This window comes from Acromyrmex echinatior, chromosome 7 (assembly GCF_024713525.1).
Source record: "Acromyrmex echinatior isolate Ae372 chromosome 7, ASM2471352v2, whole genome shotgun sequence".
NCBI classification, from domain to species: domain Eukaryota; kingdom Metazoa; phylum Arthropoda; class Insecta; order Hymenoptera; family Formicidae; genus Acromyrmex; species Acromyrmex echinatior.
In genome coordinates this window covers 14,767,301-14,785,574 of record NC_141858.1, presented here as the reverse complement: position 1 = coordinate 14,785,574, position 18,274 = coordinate 14,767,301, and the positions used below count along the sequence as shown (strand labels likewise).

At 32.7% G+C, this 18,274-nt stretch overlaps 2 protein-coding genes across 4 annotated transcripts; one reads left to right on the top strand and one right to left on the bottom strand.

Annotated features, from left to right (window-relative positions):
• The first annotated feature begins 383 nt into the window (after window positions 1–383).
• ca (RCC1 and BTB domain containing protein claret) lies at window positions 384–13,025 on the top strand. Of its 3 annotated transcripts, XM_087407958.1 has the most exons (21): window positions 384–1,398; window positions 1,541–1,947; window positions 2,137–2,585; window positions 2,956–3,134; window positions 3,223–3,623; window positions 3,975–4,152; window positions 4,234–4,445; window positions 4,829–5,010; window positions 5,108–5,235; window positions 5,529–5,663; window positions 6,491–6,631; window positions 7,057–7,183; window positions 8,022–8,584; window positions 8,732–9,115; window positions 9,279–9,669; window positions 9,995–10,329; window positions 10,682–11,553; window positions 11,890–12,023; window positions 12,107–12,285; window positions 12,442–12,707; window positions 12,854–13,025. In XM_087407958.1, the coding sequence occupies exons 2-20, from the start codon at window positions 1,553–1,555 to the stop codon at window positions 12,703–12,705; spliced, it is 5,649 nt and encodes a 1,882-aa protein (XP_087264084.1). In that variant the 5' UTR covers window positions 384–1,398; window positions 1,541–1,552; the 3' UTR covers window positions 12,706–12,707; window positions 12,854–13,025. The 3 variants fall into 3 exon arrangements, with proteins under 3 accessions (XP_087264084.1, XP_087264085.1, XP_087264083.1); XM_087407959.1 differs by having other exon boundaries at window positions 384–1,249; window positions 12,442–13,025; XM_087407957.1 differs by having other exon boundaries at window positions 12,442–13,025.
• On the bottom strand, window positions 12,754–17,825 carry LOC105154093 (RRP12-like protein). Its single transcript, XM_011069374.2, has 5 exons — window positions 14,114–17,825; window positions 13,692–13,877; window positions 13,496–13,609; window positions 13,054–13,213; window positions 12,754–12,965 (listed from the first exon to the last, which is right to left on the bottom strand). Exons 1-5 carry the CDS (start codon window positions 17,499–17,501, stop codon window positions 12,869–12,871), a joined length of 3,945 nt encoding a protein of 1,314 aa, XP_011067676.1. The 5' UTR covers window positions 17,502–17,825; the 3' UTR covers window positions 12,754–12,868.
• Window positions 17,826–18,274: the final 449 nt, after the last annotated feature.

Sequence of the window (18,274 nt, the reverse complement as noted above, 5' to 3'; positions counted from 1 at the left end):
TAAGCATATGTATGTAAAATCAATGTATATAATTTTATATTTGTTTATACTTATTTAAAAAATTACCCATTTGGCCTGAATATTTTTTTAAAATAACTTATATTAATTTTTTTTACATCAATTGATTCATTCTGTTCAAAAATATTAAGATATAGAAAATGATTATAGAAAAAATAGTTTACGAGATATTTAATATTTCATGTTAATATGTGTCAGAATAAAGTAGAAAATATTTTGTAAACTATTGGTTTTTTGATATCTCTATCTTACTTTTATATACAGAATAATTAAAGAAAACTTATTACATAAAAAAAAATATAATTCCATTAAAAAAATTATACATATGTTTTGTATGCGTTTGTATATGTGTGAATCTGGTGTGAATGTGTGTGTGTGTGTGTGTGTGTATGATTAATCTAGAGAGAGAGAGAGAGAGAGAGAGAGTGTGTGTGTGTGTGTGTGTGTGTGTGTGTGTGTGTGTGTGTGTGTGTGTGTGTGTGTGTGTGAATATGGAAAATATGTTCTTTGAATGTATGCTACACTTTGATTGGTATTCTTCTCATTTTAAGGATGTTAAGGCCGATTTCGCCAATGCCAGTTAAAATATGCTCCCATGAGATGAGGAATATCGGAACGTTCATGACTATGGCTTCATTTCGCTGATTCCATTCCGTTAAAATATATTTTCCTATATCCCATTGCTGCAATAGTCCTTAAAACAAGCATTTGTGCTGTAGTAACTCAACAGCTGAGTAAACGTTCATTGTTATTGATGTATTCTTCAAGATCTAAAATTATAATTGGATGATCCGAAAAAGTAACAAGGCTTATTATTCGTATTCATAGTCAAGCCTTATATTTAAGGCTTCCTTAAATTTATCTTTAGGTACTTTACGAATTATTTCATTGGTTGCTGAGCATCTAAAGATAAATTTAAAGAAGATTTAAGTGCAAGGTCTGACTATGGATACGGTCAACGTGATGCTGCAAATGCTTTGAAGCGTTTTTTAATTGGTTAGTTCGTAAAATTCTTTCTTCTAATTGGCCCACCAAATCATTTGTAGCAAGACTTTGACCACAGACTATGAATACGGGCATATGTATCTTCTGAACACAGCCGGTGTAGTTTTTGAACGCTGTTCAACGCTGTCATTGACGTTTCCTTGAAATATAACCTTGAAATTATGTGATATTTTGACAATTCGGAAAGTAACGATAACAGCGATATAAAAAAAGCGTTACATATAATGTATGGAGCACAAGTATACACACATACGCGTATATATCTTCTCTAGAATCTGACAGCAACGATAATTAATAATACATGTCATAAATACATGCATAGATTATGCATATATTTCATCTCGTAAAAATCTTATAGCAAACAAGCTTAATGATGTAAATATTTGACAGAATGAAATAGTGTTATATTATTATTTATCTTATGCGTTATCAATTAATTCTATTGCGAAAGATTATATTTTTATAAATTATAAATTTGTATGTGTGTCATATGAAATGTATGTATTCATTATTTTAGAAGATACCGTTCATGATGGATCCTGAGACAATGGGCGAGAATTTATTCAAGCTGCAATGTTTAATTAAAACTACCGAGATACAGCATAGTGTGCAGTGCAAACTTGAAAGAAAATTATTTTTTGCATTAGCAACCAACAATGCTGAAATTATTCTTTATTATAAAAGGGAATCTTCTTGCCTACCTGTTGTTAAAAAAATACCTTGGTTTCAAGGGTTACATAAACAAATAGCTGCTTTTTGCTTTGATTCAAGTGGTACCTGGTTATTATGTGTAACTTTAGATGGTTCGTTATATGTATTACCTGCTTTAACTTTAGTTGGTGAAAATTGCGTTATTAACAAAAAGTGGAAGACTGATGATGCAACGTATATATCTTTTATAAATTCACAAATTTCTCATTTCAGGTAATTTTATTAAAATAATTCTTGTGTGAATAGACAGTAATTGTAAAGTTTACACTGACTTCTGTTATAGTTGCTGCTTTATTTTCTTCTACATAGACTATATTTTATTCCTATTATTCTTTATCTTATAAATATATAATTTTCTAATTGTATCTATATAAGATTTCTTGAAAATTATATTATTTTTAGACCAATAGCTATTACATGGTGGAAGAATACGAAAATATCTGAAGATGTAGGCATTATAGGAACGGAATGTGGAGCAATTATATTTATAAATCTTTCAAATGGACAACAACTAGGCATAACATACATTAATGAAAGTATAAGCAGTCTACATATTTGTGAAAATGAATACAATGAGATTGTATCTCTTTTGATAACAAGTAAATTTCAACAGCAATGGCGTTTATCTTTAGAACACATGTCTTTTAATCTTCTATATAATGTTGAAAACGAAAAACCTTATAACGAACTAAATTTAAGTGGTGCTAGTCATTATAATAATGTGGAAGATTCCGTTCCTAATAAATCTAAATTAAAAGAGCTTAAACAGCTCTCTGTTGAAAAATTGGCTACTCTTAAACAGAAGATAATTGATACCAAAAATCAAACATTAAAGGAGAGTCAATATCATGGTAGGTATACAAGAATGTGTAGAAAAACAAAATATAATATTAAATCCCTCTCAGGAAAAATGATGGAACACTTATATTATTATTATTTTTTTTTATTAATGTTAAAACGATATTCTTAATAAATAAGAAAATTTTCATTATTAATTCGTGCTTTAAAAATAAATATTTATGATGCATACATACGTTTTTTTTATTATCTATTTATGCGGAAAAAGTACACAATTACATACATTATCGCTTGGAATAAACATGATCATACAAAGAAAGGCTTATACAGTGATAAATATATTTCGGTTGCATATTTATCTGATCACTACCGCTACTATTACTAAAAGATTCATAAAACAATTATTATGTATTGATATCACAGATGCTGCAAATAACAAAGAAAATGATAATGGAATTCCTGTTAATTCGGAAATATCACAATACAAATTAGGTTTTGTCAGTCCAGAACCAATATCAAAAGATACTTTTCTATCTTTGCAATATGACAGAGAAAATCGACAATTGTATACATGCTATCATCCTGTCACTAATTATATCACAGTGAGATTTTTTGTGATATTTTTCTTCAGTTAATTCCCAAGCATTTAATATATTCTAGCCTTCTAATATGAAAATTTCTTTATTTTAGGTACACGGTCCAAACTTAACTGTGGTACCTTTGTCAATGCACAAAGTGTTTAAGTCATGCGAAACTGTTTTATTAGCACATAGATTATTTTTTATTACCGATATTAATCAACATGTAATATATATAATATCTGATCAATTGTCCGAGACTCATGTAAACAAAGACTATCAGTTTAATCCCGAGTCTATTATCGGAACATTTTCTTTTAAAAATAGTAAGGAAGTAATACGCGCGGTATACAAAGTAACACAATTTAATAATATAATACCGAGAAAAGTTTGTGAGGAAATCGAAAATAAATGTACCTTACCAAAGAATGTGAAAGATATTAAGGTCGAACCGTTTAGCTTGGATACATGTATAATTGTGACAAACCGCTGTGTATACGAAGTTGTATTAAGGTAAATTTAAAATTTATCGCATGATTTATGAAGACATAAGAAGGTTCACAAAGCAAACCAAGAAACAAAATTATAATAATAGATCTTGTTATTCAACAAACATCTATTTTTTTATAATATTTTTTTTCAACGTTACGGCAATAGCTTTGATGTGCAGCACGCAACATGTTATTTAATTACTTTTATTTAAAAAAATAAAATCAAGAAAACAAATATATTACATTATTTCTTGAACTTGCTTGTATTTCTCTGATGATGAGATAATATAATCCTAATACTAATTAATTTTAAATACTTGGGTAATTTTTTGCTGTTATACATTATAATTATTAAACTATTGTTTTACTTCAGAAAATCTCTTCTTTCGATCTTTATGGAATTAGTATTGAAGAGAAACGAATTGCAAGAAGCGGGAAAATTAGCAATGATTTTTGGATGGAATGGACAACACCTGCTGGAATACGTTGGCGATTTATTCCTATCAAATAAAGAATTCTCACGCGCAGTAGCTTCATATAAAATGTCTAAGGTAGCTAAGAACTGAATTTCTCTCTGTTTCTCTATCTATATTTCTTTCCTATGTGTTTCTATCTCAACATTTTTATTTCAGTGTAAATTATTGAAGAGCGTATTAAAGTTTGCATCAGTAGGCCATACATCAGAATTACTGAGTTGTCTAACTCATTGTTTACTTACACCTCTTATTACTGAAATGCCTATTGCAACAAGGATACATTTATCTAATTTGTGTGTACTTTCTTTTATTGAAATGACACTGAGGATTTGGTCGGAACAATCTAAAGCAATTTATAAGGAATTCTTGTAAGTCATATCTTACTTTTATTAAATATATTATATTTCCTGTATTATGAGGCATCTTCAATTAAATATCTATACATATTTACTAACAACAATTTCAAATGATTTTCAAATTTCGAAATAATAGCTTTGAATAAAATGTTTTCCTCAGCTTACGACAGCTGCCTCTTTATATGCAATTTCAGTATATTTTTTCAACGATTCAAAGATTCTTGCCTTCTTTTCTGGTTTTCATTTTTTTATCTAGAGATCGATATAAAATATAAAATATAAAATATAAAAAGATCTTAAAAGATTATAAAAAAAATATAAAATGGTGCATATATGTTTATATAACATACAGGTATGTATAAAATTCTATTTTACCCAAAAGTTTCCATTTTTAGATACTTTTTGTCCACAAATACATTTTACGACGAATTATTAGCTATTAATATAGCTGGTCAAACTTATCTTTGGGAAGTATTACACCACTTAGCTATACAAAGGAGTTTATACAGTCAAATGTTGGACATTCTCATAAAGACGATACAAATATTTGGCACAAACGAAATTCACTCAAAGTCATGTAATGTATATGTATATTTCATATATACACATATGTGTACACATACATACATACATACATAATGTAAAATAGGATTTAATATATGTATTTATTTTAGATGGTTTACTTATATGTTTGAGTGAATCTGATTTAATGCAATCAATGTTATTGAATTACGATTTAGCTAGATCTCACATATTATTTGTACGTCATAATCTGCGAGATTCTCACATCTTTGTACTTCAGGTGAGAAATCTTAATATTTCACTTACGTTCACTTGATAGAGTTTCAGAGATGTTTGCATCACAAATTAAATTATTAATAAATGAGTTACATGTTTGGGCGAAAAATATAAATATCAAATTATTTTCTTTTTACATTTATAGAATTCACATAAAAATCAAAGAAAAGTTTTCTCGATCAAATTAACCAAATGTGAATACTTACGAATTAATGTTTGATAGATTTCATGGAATCAGAATAGAGTTTTAGATTATCGTTTAAGTATTATTGCTTAACAGCTTGAAATATTCCACAGAGATTAGTAACGTTGTACGATCCAACCAATCCAGTATTACGGCCTAGATTAATACAATGTAAAGCACATCATAAAATGATATCATACGATTTACGATCTAATCAATGTGATTCTATAGATTCTACGGATAATATTGTGAGTATTGAATTTCTATGGGATATTCTTAACATTAGAACCGCGGGTCTAAATTAACCCAATCGCGGTAAATCTAGCTTTTTACGAGAGAGGGTTGTCACCATAAAAATAATTAATTATGATTATTTATGAAAAGTCACAAAAATTTAAAGCTACACATGCAAATGCAAATTAACTGGAAAAGAAAAATTATCGGATGAGTAAAAAATGGTAGAGCTGTGATTCTAATGTTAAGATTTGTGCATAATATGAATAATTAGTATTTAAATTATCTGAGCTATTTAAAATAATGAGAAATTTTCGTAAATATAAATTTTTTAAATTACTAATATATGAAAGAATTGTTTTTTTTACCAGAATCAAATATATGCTACTTAAACAAGTTTTTTTTTTAATTTGATCTTTTATTATCAAAATATTTTATCATATTTGAATTTTAAAAAATAATAGAGACAAATAGTACTAGAGATAAAGATTTTAATAAGAGAAAATCAAGCGAATTTTGGAGTGTTCTGCAAATTGTTTTGAACAATCGTTTTTTTAACTACAAATTCTTAGCCAATTAAATTTTCTAATGTAAGCTTTGATTATTATTTCTTTTTAAAATAATTAGAGAATCTATTTTCTCTACTGAAAAACTTAATTCACTAGAAATTCCTTATTCCTTATTTAGTTAATTACTCGAAGAAATTAAACTTGTTTTTGTAACTTTTCCTCGTGAAAAAAAGATTTTTTCCAAATCACATACAGAAAAAATTCATGGTAAAAAAAACATATGTTAAAAGTGATTTCAAAATATCTTTATTAATGACAAAAATATTTTACAGGATCAGTCTGATACTCTCGTAGAAGAGATAATAGAAACGTTTATACTAGTATTGTTGACTCTTATTCATAAGAAACGATTATTAAATCCTAATTCCAAATTCACTTTTTTGTATGACGTACAATTGCCGGAATTCAGCAAGGTAATTCTAAATCTCTAATTATTTACGTTCTATATTTGGCAAAGAAAAAAATTCTACTCTAGAAAAGCTGTAGTGAAGCTTTTATTAAAAGATCACAGAATTTGGAGCTTATACAGATTTTGAAGAATTTTGTTAATTTCTTGTTCTATTCTATATTTCATCGTTTCAAAATATTCAGGAATTTTTATTTTCGATGTTACGATGTTAGTATACTCTACTCTAAACATTTATCATAAAATTTCTTGTAAAGTTAACGAAATCACATTTGCATCAAATTGCATGATGATAAAGCAAAACATGAGGGGTACAAAATATGTTTTGGGTACAAAATGTTATTTATTTGATTTGGATATTCGAATTTGTTAGAATGAGGAAGGATTATGACAGTCAGGTATAATTACAATTTTATACTTTGATCTCAACAGGAATACTCGGAAATGACTATGCATGTTGATTTTAAGAGAAGATCATTAAGTACTGGATTTTCTCATGTTGCACTTGTTAGAAATGGTAATATCTACACTTGGGGAAGTTCAGTGCAAGGTTGTTTAGGTACGTAGACCTTTGCGTACGTAGATTGTTTCATTACATATATAAAACATATCATTACATATTAGGTGTTGGAATTAATTCGTAGCGTTTTTTAATGAAAGAATGTTATTTATTTCACATGAGCATTAAAAAATACATTAATGAAAGTACTTCCCATCACTTGTAAAACGCTACGAATTAATTCCAACACCTAATATATAAATGCTGTAAAATATAAAATAAATATAATAGTACGCAGCATTTCAAAATACATGTAATGATATGCATATTTAAAAAAAAAAGAAATTTATATGGCCAATATAAACTAATATAAGATAAAGATATAAATGAATCTTTCGAATATAAAACTCATAAAATGTCATTTTCAATTATCTTCAATCTCTGAAGAGTGCGAGGAAACATGTTTTATAAAAAAAAATTTTTCTATATATAAGTATACCTAGAAAAATTTCTAAAAAATTTGGAAAAGAATTAGAATTATGATGAAAAGACAGAGGCAAGCAGCGAAAACGATTCAAAAATTATTTTCTTGAAGTAGTCAATCTCAAGTATTGAATCTTGTATTCTCTTAAATCAAAATGTATTAATTCTGTGAATTTATATAGATATCATATTGATTATACTTTTTCAATTTTATATATTAACTTTGTTACATTTTTCATAAAAGTTTTTATTCATGTATTGTGGAGATTGAAGATGATAGAAGATTGAAACATGTTCTTGCATTACGATCTTATTAAGCGGAACGCTTGTTGGCCACTTGGATTCCTTTTATTTGTTAGTCATGTTAAATTTCTTTATGATAATTTGCTAGTATATATTATTAACTATTATATAGGTACTGGCTCTAGCGTTTTGCGATATGGGACACCTCATGCCATATGCTTCTTCAAAAGTATGAAGATTGAAGTTTTTAGTGTATCTTGTGGGCATTGCCATACTCTGGCAGTTACTAACAATGGAATCTATGCTTGGGGAGCTAGTCAATTTGGTCAGTTAGGGCTTGGCAAGGTGTTGCAATGTTCAAGTCCGGAATTAGTTACTTCGTTGGCGCAAGAAATTATTGTTGATGCAGTAGCTGGACAGTATCATTCTGTAGCACTAACTGCAGATGGTAGAATATTCACATGGGGTTGGGGTGTTCACGGTCAACTGGGCCATGGCAATACCGATGAAAAAGCTATACCATCTTTGGTCAAAGCTCTACTTGGCATAGTCGTGTGTTGTATTAGCGCTGGATATGCGCACACTTTAGCACTATCAATAGATGGTGTTTTATATGCTTTCGGATGTAATATTCTTGGTCAATTAGGAACAGGTGATAATATCAAAAGTTCTGTCCCGATAAAAGTATCGTTACCCGATAGGATAACGCTTATAAGTACTGGATACTTTCATAATGTAAGTCAGTAAACACCTGTGTTTTATATATATTTTTTATGCATGATGTTATAATCATTAAAATTATTCGTTCCTTTTCGTAACAAATCTATATTTTTAACATCATAACAACAGATTTTATACATGTATTCTGTTCTATGTTTGTAGTTAGCTGTCAGTAATACGAACAAATTATATATATGGGGTGCGAGTCCTCAAGTTCTCAGATTGCAAGCACAAGCGCAAAAGAAGATTCGTATATCGGAGCAACAAGATGCTAATGAGAAAAGGAATAAGGCTCTGGGAGAATTGGAGAAAATACCAAGTGATGCTACAAATCTAAACGGAAAAATAAAAGAATTTTTGAATAAAAAAGATGGTGTACAAACTAAGTCTTCTCACACGGAAACTTCTGATATAGAAACGCAAAAGAAATTCGAGACTAAAAACGCACATTTGAAAGACTTCAACTTTGATTTGATCGAGGAGAGTCAAACACATTTAAAACCATGTATTGTTGACACAAGTTTAGTGAAAGGTCAAATTAATCAGGTTCGTAATATAAGGGAACTTGAAATTTATATGTTTGGTTTAGTAAATATGATAATTTATGTATTTATCTTTAAACTAAACGTGTAAAGAACATTATGTTCGTGACGTTAAGTAGAAAAGAATCGTGCATACTTTATGATGTAACTTGTGATCATTTGTGCAGATATCAGTTGGCTGTCACCATAATGCATTAATAACGAAAGATGGCTCTTTATATACATGGGGCCGTAATCTGGATGGTCAAATAGGTAACGGCACGCGACGAGAAGTATTAATTCCGACGCCTTTGTATTATAATTCAGCCTGTATTTTTGCACAAATACCTCCTAGACACAATGATTTTAAAAGAATACAAAATCAACGGGACTTGGACACTGACGCCAAATCGAATTATTCACTGGCAAATAATGGAAATGTGCCTGAGAACAATGGGAATATCAGTGATTCGTCAATATACGTAGAAAATGCTGACATAAATACAGAGAGAACCAATCCTGTAATTAATGCTGTTAGCGTTGCTTGTGGATATGATTATACAGTCACGATACAACCAGGTTACAAAGAAGCAAGATATACATATTCACTAATTAAATTATTTATCTTAATGCCAAGACACTTGTCACATAATTCTTTTTGAATCTCTCAAATTTAATCTAATTTAATCGAGTTATTAATTATTTGATATGATATTTCTATCTATTTAAAACACATAATTGGATATACATGTAATTATACATGTAATTGAACCTATTTATATCATAACCGCTCTCATTCTTTTTTTTTTCTCTTACACAATATACGATACATACATGATTTTTAATAAATCGGTTTTTGAAAAGAAACAAATGTTGCATTATAAAAATTACACAATTTCTTTAGGAGGTACGGTATTAGCTTGGGGCAATAACAGTAGAGCGCAATTGGGTCGCATTCCTGCGAAAGATGCACGAGATTCCGATGATAAACTCGTATTACTGAAATCATCGAAGCGAATAGTACGACTCCCTAATGCGTTGCACGTAGCTTTGGACGTTCCTAGTCAAGTACCTGGTATTTCTACGCCAGTGATATCTTATCGATCTAATGATGTGTTTTCTCTCGCTGGACTTGTCTGTCCTTTAAGCGTTATCGAAAAATCACCTGGGGAATTAACACTTCATTACGTTCTGGAATATTTCTACAATTTATATAACTCCGCCAATATTATGAAAAAGGTTAGTTGATTGCTTTATCTGATTATTAATAAGAAAAGTGCGGCAATTAGAAGAAGAAAAAAAAAGAAAACATCAATTTACTCAATCAATCATTATAGTCGAATTAATATCTTGCGTAAATTATGTTTCTTCTTTCGAAGAAAGATGTTTTAAATAAAAACAAATTTGTATCCATTTCTTTCACTGAGAAGAACACATCGTGAAATATAAAGTTCTTTTTTTTTGCAAAATAATATGCAACATAAATTTTGTAATCAAATATATTAAATTAAATATTTGAATTTCAGTTTAAAAAACAAAATATAATACAATTATTATTAAAACAACTGAGACAGATTTTTTTCTGTTGCAGTGTATCGAATTAGAGAATTATCAAGCTTGTTCTAAAATAGCAGTATTAGAAAATAATGTTTTGGCTGCTTTCACTTATCAGTTGAAGATGTTACATAAATTGAGTCTTCAGTCCAAAAATTATTCGGAAATGTCACATAAAACAACAGAATCCACAATTCAGATTAGTTCACAAAATCACGTAGATGTGATGAGAGATTCTATGTCGTCCCGAAATATCAAGAAAAATACTGAATTATTTAATACACAAGCGGAGAAGAATCTCATAGAATCCTTGGAAAACAGCGTTGCTCAAAGCTGGACGAAAATTTCCACAAGTAGATCATTGAATAATTTGCAAACACTAGCACAAGAATTAAATTCTTTCGATTGTCAAGGTGGTTTAGAAGAATTATACAAAACTCGAAAAAAGGACAATTCTTCGAACGTTAATGCAAATCACTCCAACATCGAATATAACTCTAACGAAGATGAACAGAAATGGATTAAGGATTTTATTTTTAATGAAAACGATTTGCTTTTGCAACATAAAAGCGTCACTTGTAATTCTGGGCAAAATACAACTCGATCGATCTACACGAAATCAATGTTAATTGTCAACGACAATCGGTGCGACCAAAATAAAGAGAAGACTATATTGTCAGACAAAATGTTCTCTCATTCTCAAAAGAATTACATAATTAACGAAACAATGAAAGCATTAAGATTTTATTTAAAAACTATCAATAATGAATCAAATACTGTGAAATGTGAAATATTGCAAAATGCAATTAGTTTTTGGATTGAGCACAAATTACCGATACAGTGTTTGGAGAATATTTTTCTCGAACATATACATATCATTTATTATCCTCTTGGACTATTACTTTTTTGGTAAACAACACCTTACTGTAATTTTTATATAGCCTTAAATAGCTTATTGTTATTATACTATCTTATGTTTGGAATGTGACATGTTTATTTAAAGATGCAGAGGGATTCTCCAAGACTCATAAAAAATTCGAATTATGTAGTTGTAATATTAAGCATCTTCCTGAAGTAGAGCCAGAAAATGTAAAATATGCAATTTATTATGTACTATAAAATTGTGATCTAACTTGCAAAAAAAGTATGGACAGTTTGGGAATCCCTAATGACATCAATTAAAATGAGATGAGACAAATCAATGACAAACATCTTCATATTTTTAATTCATTATCGTTTTCACAGTCAGGATGTGATAGAAAGATATTTAAATATAAGTAAGTACGGCGACGAAGAAAAGGACTGGTGCGCGAATAATTTATTCTCAATTAAATTCTGTCTTCAAGTATTATCATTGTTAATGCAACATATCGATGAAGGTTGTTAGCTTGATATTTTTTATCTTTCAAATTACTTTTGAAATATAATAGATTAGCATAACAATGAAATTGTTATATTTCAGATGACATTATGCCGGAATATATTAAAATTTTCTCTTCTTTAACGGCGGATAGTTACGGAACACCTTTAAACGGATATCCAGGTGCAAATGGAAATAATAATCCAGAAGAAATGATGGAAGGAACCGTCAATACAATACTTTCCGAAATGGAAAATTCCAAATTATTTGCACATGTCAAGGTAACATTTTTCTGAGATGGTCATCTGTGTGAGTGAGTGAATGAGTGAGAGAGAGAGAGAGAGAGAGCTTATTACAATAATTATATAATTGACATTCAATAGTTGATTTAATTTGCATCGTATTTTACTTAACTTTTTAACGTTAAATTAAAACAGGATTCGGATGCTGTAAATCACTTGCTTACAACGGAAGAAGATAATATGATATTTACTTGCGGACATCACTTTCCAATCTCTCAATACGAAGCAGACATTATCCCATCGTTGGAAACAGAATTACTAACATCTCCATCTTTGATTCTTCCATGTACATCGCAGTATTTAGGAAATATGTTATCTCGTACACCTGAACCAGAAATTCTGTGTCCTTTGTGTATAATTGGAGCGTTAAGAGCAACAACGACAAAGGATTACGATTAAAGGTATGTTAATCCTTTCAATGTGTTCACATATATCTAAATAAAGCCATTGAGCGTAATTACGTTCAAATATATTTGATAATAATAATTAATTACATAATATATAATTATAATATATATAGTTAAATAATATTATGATTAATAATTAGGACGGTTACTCGTGTTTAACGCTTCCTTCGTTTATTCCGCATACCTGTGCGGGCGCCCTTTCTCGCTCCAGAAACAATGCTCTGGAATTTTCCCGCGTTCTTCTTCTTCTTTCTGTAAAATGCGAATGTTCAATTTAATATATCAATAAATGGAAAATGTAAAAACATACAACAGATGAATTAAAATACTTATTATTGACCTTTTATTCAATATCGATCTTGTCAAGGGTACATATGCGTAGGGGTCTGGTTTACCCTTTTTCTTAATATCTCCCCTAGCTTTTATCGCACGATACTCGGAACCGGGTTCACCGTCTACTTTTCTCATTTTTAATGATCGATGAATACCTGAGCCTCCAGCTGAAATTAATGAGAAATGCAAAAAGTTGATACAAAATATTATTAGCTAGCGTAATCGTTCATCATTTATTACAATAATCATTATAAGGATATGTTTCCTGTTATCATTGTAATATTAATTGTAATTACCGACGTTATTATAGAAATCGCTTAGTTTAATTTCTCATATCACATTTGTCAAACATATCGTCTTAAAATTCTTACAGATTGTCTTTAAAGATTTTTATTTGTACAAAATAAAAAAAGTCACTTTTCTTTAATGAAAAAAATTTGTAAATTTACCTTGATATTTCGACGTTGACTGGCTCTTCAAGCTCATCACGTCCAGTGTACTCTCGCTACATTTACGTTTCTTGCCAGCAGTCTTTGTGGTCACTACCGAAACGTTATCCTCGACTACAGAAAATAGAAATATATATCTCTCGGTATATAAACTTTTTTCCATGTCTAAACAAAATAATTATTACAAAACATTTACTGTAATCGTCTTCTGAATCACTTTGTAGGAAAGAAGTCTTTTTCTTCTTCTTATTCCTTTCTTCTGTATCGCTATCCCTCTCATTATCATCCTTAATGATGAGACGACCATCGGGTGCAGTCGCAAAGCCACGATCCTTTGTTTTCCTTATTGGAATCTTTGGATTCGGTACACCTGGTTGTGTAGCTAAAGCGTACAAAACGAGATTGATTACAACAAGATATTAACATTAATTAGGAGTTTTAAAGTAAGTTTTATTCTTGATTTCTTTCTAGTTTTGTCTGTAGACAAAGGATATAGAGACAATGTATTGTATATTGAAATTCAAAATCAATCTCTTGATTGACAGAGATTAAAATTCTAAAAATTTGACTTCTTTCAAAGAAAAACGAATTCAGAGAAAAAAAAATTGAGTGACTAACTTGTGATGTTTCTAGCAGCTGCGGGATCTGCAAGATCGACTATATTATCTTCACTCTCCTGAATCCAAGCGTCTTTTCTTGGCGTTCTTTTTTTGTTCCTCTTCTTTTCTAGTTCGTTTTCCGTAACTTCAAACTCCTCATCGCTGTCAGCCAATATCTCTTCTACGCTTTTAGGTTTCCTCTTAGCGTCAAATTCCTCGTCGCTATTCCGTTCCTGTAGCTTCCTCGCTCTTTCGAGTTCTCGTTTTTTCTTCTTTGCATTCTCTATCTTGTTGATATTTTTCAGTCTCTTGTGCAGGATGACGTCCGAAGCTGGTACCATACTCGATATTGATCCTATGCCATACTTCCTTATCACTTTAGTAAAGATGTCTCGTACTTTTTGTCGAAAGTGACGCTTACAGTCTTCACTCATTCCCGACAAGGCGTTGACTATCCGTGACAATGTTGGTGCCATCACGATAGACGGCGTCACGTTGATGTATACCTTCACGTAGGACAACGCGGATTCGACTATCTCTCTCGTGGGACTCGTGAGAATCGTGCAAGCGTGTGCCAAGATCTCGCTGACGATGTCCGTACCCAGAGAGCTGTTATGATGGTAAGTGATGGAAGCGAGAGCAAGGAGACTAGCGCTAACGTACGCTTGTTCACCGCCCAAGCCTATCATTAACATATCCACATAGTCCTTGAAGTGTTCGGAATTATTGAGAAATTTTTCAGCAATTGTATTGAGCAGCTGATATGCCGCCTCGCGACACCTCTCATTGATATCTTTAACGCAGAGCACAGCTTCCGGCACGATGGCCTCAAGGAACTTGGTCTTTTCGAGCTGCGGATGTATTCTGACGAGATGCGTTAGACATCGTAGACGCGCTCCTCTGCTCGTCTTTATCACGCTGATTGCCGACAATATCAGCGTGTTTTGAATCTGACGTCGTTGTTGGTGCAGAAACTGTTTGCAAACTTCTCTTTCGCTACCGCATATCTCCTCAAGGAAACGATAAGCTTTCTTCTGCTCTTTCCGTTTGGTATCATCCTTCAGGATCGGCACGCACTTATCATAGTACTTGCTCAATCTGTCAACATCCGTATAGCCGATCAATGCTCTCATCAGATCGTAAACGCTCTCTCTGAAGAAGTCATCCGCACCGGGCTCTTCGAGCTTGCTTTGCGCACGATCGAACAGCTCGTTTGCTAAATCGCTGCTTACGATCGTCATATAAATCTTCATCGTGTCGAACGCGGCGAGACGCGCTCCTTCCTCGTCTGTGCCGTTTGGTTTTGTCGTATACAGGTTGAAAAGAATCGGTAGATAATTCTTGGCGAAGCGAGCGAGTTCAGCGATATCATCAGTATTGTCTTGTTCAGTGGTCGCTTTGCTAATCAGCTTTCTCAAAGCCGTCATCGCAGATGGTCTCAAATCTCTCCGATCGTTGATAGCTACACCTAACAACTTGGCGATAGATTTAAAGTTATCCTTTACGTCACTGGCGTCATTGCACAGACTCGGCAAAATTGACCAGATTTGCGTTACTAAGCACTCGTATATCTTCCTATCTGCGAGAGATCCTTTAGCTTTCTCCTCGCACCGCAGAGCAAGTGGCAGCAGGATATCCTTGAAGAAGCTGATGGTGCCACCAGTTATACAGTCTTTCAATAGCGGAATCATCCAACTCCGTTTGAGATTGATCGTGTTTTCGTCAATTCGAAGAGGGAGGATGTCCAACACTGCTCGAGGTCCCATAGCCCGGATCGCTGCTCCAATGGCATACTCCGCGTCACGGTTGTGCGCAAAATCGTGGGAATCTCGCAAATTTCCCAGGGTCTTGACAACGTTGTCGAGTTCCTGGAGCTTCAGCTTGCCGGTAACTTGGAAGAGCACGGCTATAAGATGAAGAACATGGCGCCAGGCTCCGATATACTGATAGCTCAGGGTCTTGTGCATTATCTCGACTACGCGCATCACAATGGGTTCGTACTTGCCGATTCGTTCCTCATTTTCGCAAAGAGGTGCTACGCACTCCTGCAGAATGATTTTGACAGTGTGTGATGCACCATTGACGATCTCCATCTTGTTCGATAGCAAGAGCTCAACACATCTGTTGAACATTTCTGGTATAACGTAGTAGAATGTTGAAAAGACGTCGGAAGAGATTCTTGACAAGGTCAGGTGTGTCACCAAATTGCAGTGAGCCTCCTGCATGACAGCCAACCACGCCAAAGTTGGCTGTGTGTCATTCACAGATGGTTGATAGTCATAAAGGGCTTTAATGATATTTGCATTTCGCGAGAAAGGTAATGTTGCTTCCGACGGCCTCATGACAAATAATCCATGCAAGGTTTGCAAGCAGCACGACGTTATCAGTACATTGTTCAAAGTCATGATCTCCAGCAGACGTTCACAGATGGTCTTTACACGCGATTCTGGTAGTTGATGCGTTATATCCTTCAACAATGTAAGAATATGCAGTATAGTGGTTACCTCTAGCGACGATCCTTGTTTGCAATCGTTGAGTTGCTTGAGACAGTGCTTCGCGACTTTTTCCGCAGCCGGATGATGAGTCGGTGGTTTCTCGCTCTTCATTATGTCACTATCCTTCAAAATGGCACATATTCCATGTTGGGCAGACTTGCGTATCTTCGGCTTGGCGTGAGTGATAAATGACAACATAGCGTCCAGTACTTGCATTGTCGAGGAATTCACCCAAACTGCAGCCTCCTGCGCTCTCAACAATACTGAAAGACAACCTATGCAATGTCGCAGAATGAGATGGTTCTCACTATCGACATATCGTTGTAGAATCTGAAGAAGAGCCTGACTTGTCGGGCCAAATTGCAAATTTAGGACGTTTTTGGGTACCGTTCTCAGACACATTCCGAGTAGAGACAGAGTGGCTGCTACAGAGGTGTCATCCTCCACCACTTCTAAAGTGCTCATTAATGCAGCAAAGTACTCTGTCGAGCTTTCATTACCATCGTTCTGCTTGATAATTTCGGTGACAGTTGCCAGCACTGCCAGCATCTCCTTGTGTACGATTGAATTCGATTGAAAATGACTGAGGAACTTGTCAAACGAAAGGTTGGAACAATTGCTGTAATTAGTGGCGAACGTGTCGTATGTATTAGCCGTCTCATATACGGTACTTTCCTCGAGCTGATCCTCGTCTATGTCGAGCTTGGCGAATTGCGGCTGAATACCCTGGATAGCATCGTGCTTCCATAGATCCTCCTTCGTGATGCCTGGCGTGCCGGAAAAATTCTTGAAAAACATACCAGTCGCTTGCTCGCGATGTTTCATGGTAACTGGGTTGGAACTCGAACTCTGGCCTTTCGCCCATCGCTTCGCCTTCTTTCTACTTGCCAAACGAGGCGCTAACTTGCCCATCTCTTCTTTCTATCCTGCTTTTCGTTCTTTCACTTGGATCTGTTTCTAACTTTTCAAATTTGCGAAGAGACTATCCACGTGCAGTCAAACAAATCGCTACCTAACCTATCAGTGTCACACGTGCTCCACTTGCGCATAGCCGCAATCCGCATAAACATGAACGTATTACTTCAAGAGATCTGTTTCTGTTTCTGCACTAGACACAGTATATACAGTAGCGCAACTCTCTACTTTAGTGTTCCCCAAAATGGAGTACGCACGCGCGAAATAAGTAAGTTACCTAGTAGCGCCATCTGAATTTCTTTCTCAATTGCTCTTTATTTTTCCACGCTCTCTCTCTCTCTCTCTCTAGATCATTTGTACATCAAAGTATATATATATATTGGGTGGATCCATATATTCGTTCGGTTTTTGAAGGTAAAATGAAACAAGTTTTTTCATACAAAGAATGAATTTTAATCAATGATATGATTCTCCATTTTTGCACTACTAACAAAAACCGAACGAATATATGGATCCACCCAATATATATATATAAAATCTAAATGTAATAAAACTAAAATAGATTTATAATTGTAATGCATTGCAAAATAAAAAAATACCAAAATAAGAAAATATAAAATTATATGAATGTTGTATAAATATTATACTGTAAAAATATTTTAATTAACGACTGCAGCATAAATGCTTGTTTTCCTAGATCATTTGCGTTTTAGTAAATTATTGGAATTGCATCACATAAATTTCTAACTAAACGCAGATTTCTAACTAAA

Bases quoted from the DNA above. Each gene is read 5' to 3' on its own strand.
- LOC105154093 (XM_011069374.2), bottom strand. From the start codon at position 17,501: ATGGGCAAGTTAGCGCCTCGTTTGGCAAGTAGAAAGAAGGCGAAGCGA. The intron at 13,878-14,113 runs GTTAGTCACTCA...TGTACGCTTTAG, and splicing joins AGCTGCTAGAAACATCACAA to CTACACAACCAGGTGTACCG. The intron at 13,214-13,495 runs GTAAATTTACAA...CATTAATTTCAG, and splicing joins GTCAACGTCGAAATATCAAG to CTGGAGGCTCAGGTATTCAT.
- ca (XM_087407959.1), top strand. From the start codon at position 1,553: ATGATGGATCCTGAGACAATGGGCGAGAATTTATTCAAGCTGCAATGT. The intron at 4,446-4,828 runs GTAAGTCATATC...TTCCATTTTTAG, and splicing joins GCAATTTATAAGGAATTCTT to ATACTTTTTGTCCACAAATA. The intron at 8,585-8,731 runs GTAAGTCAGTAA...CTATGTTTGTAG, and splicing joins GTACTGGATACTTTCATAAT to TTAGCTGTCAGTAATACGAA.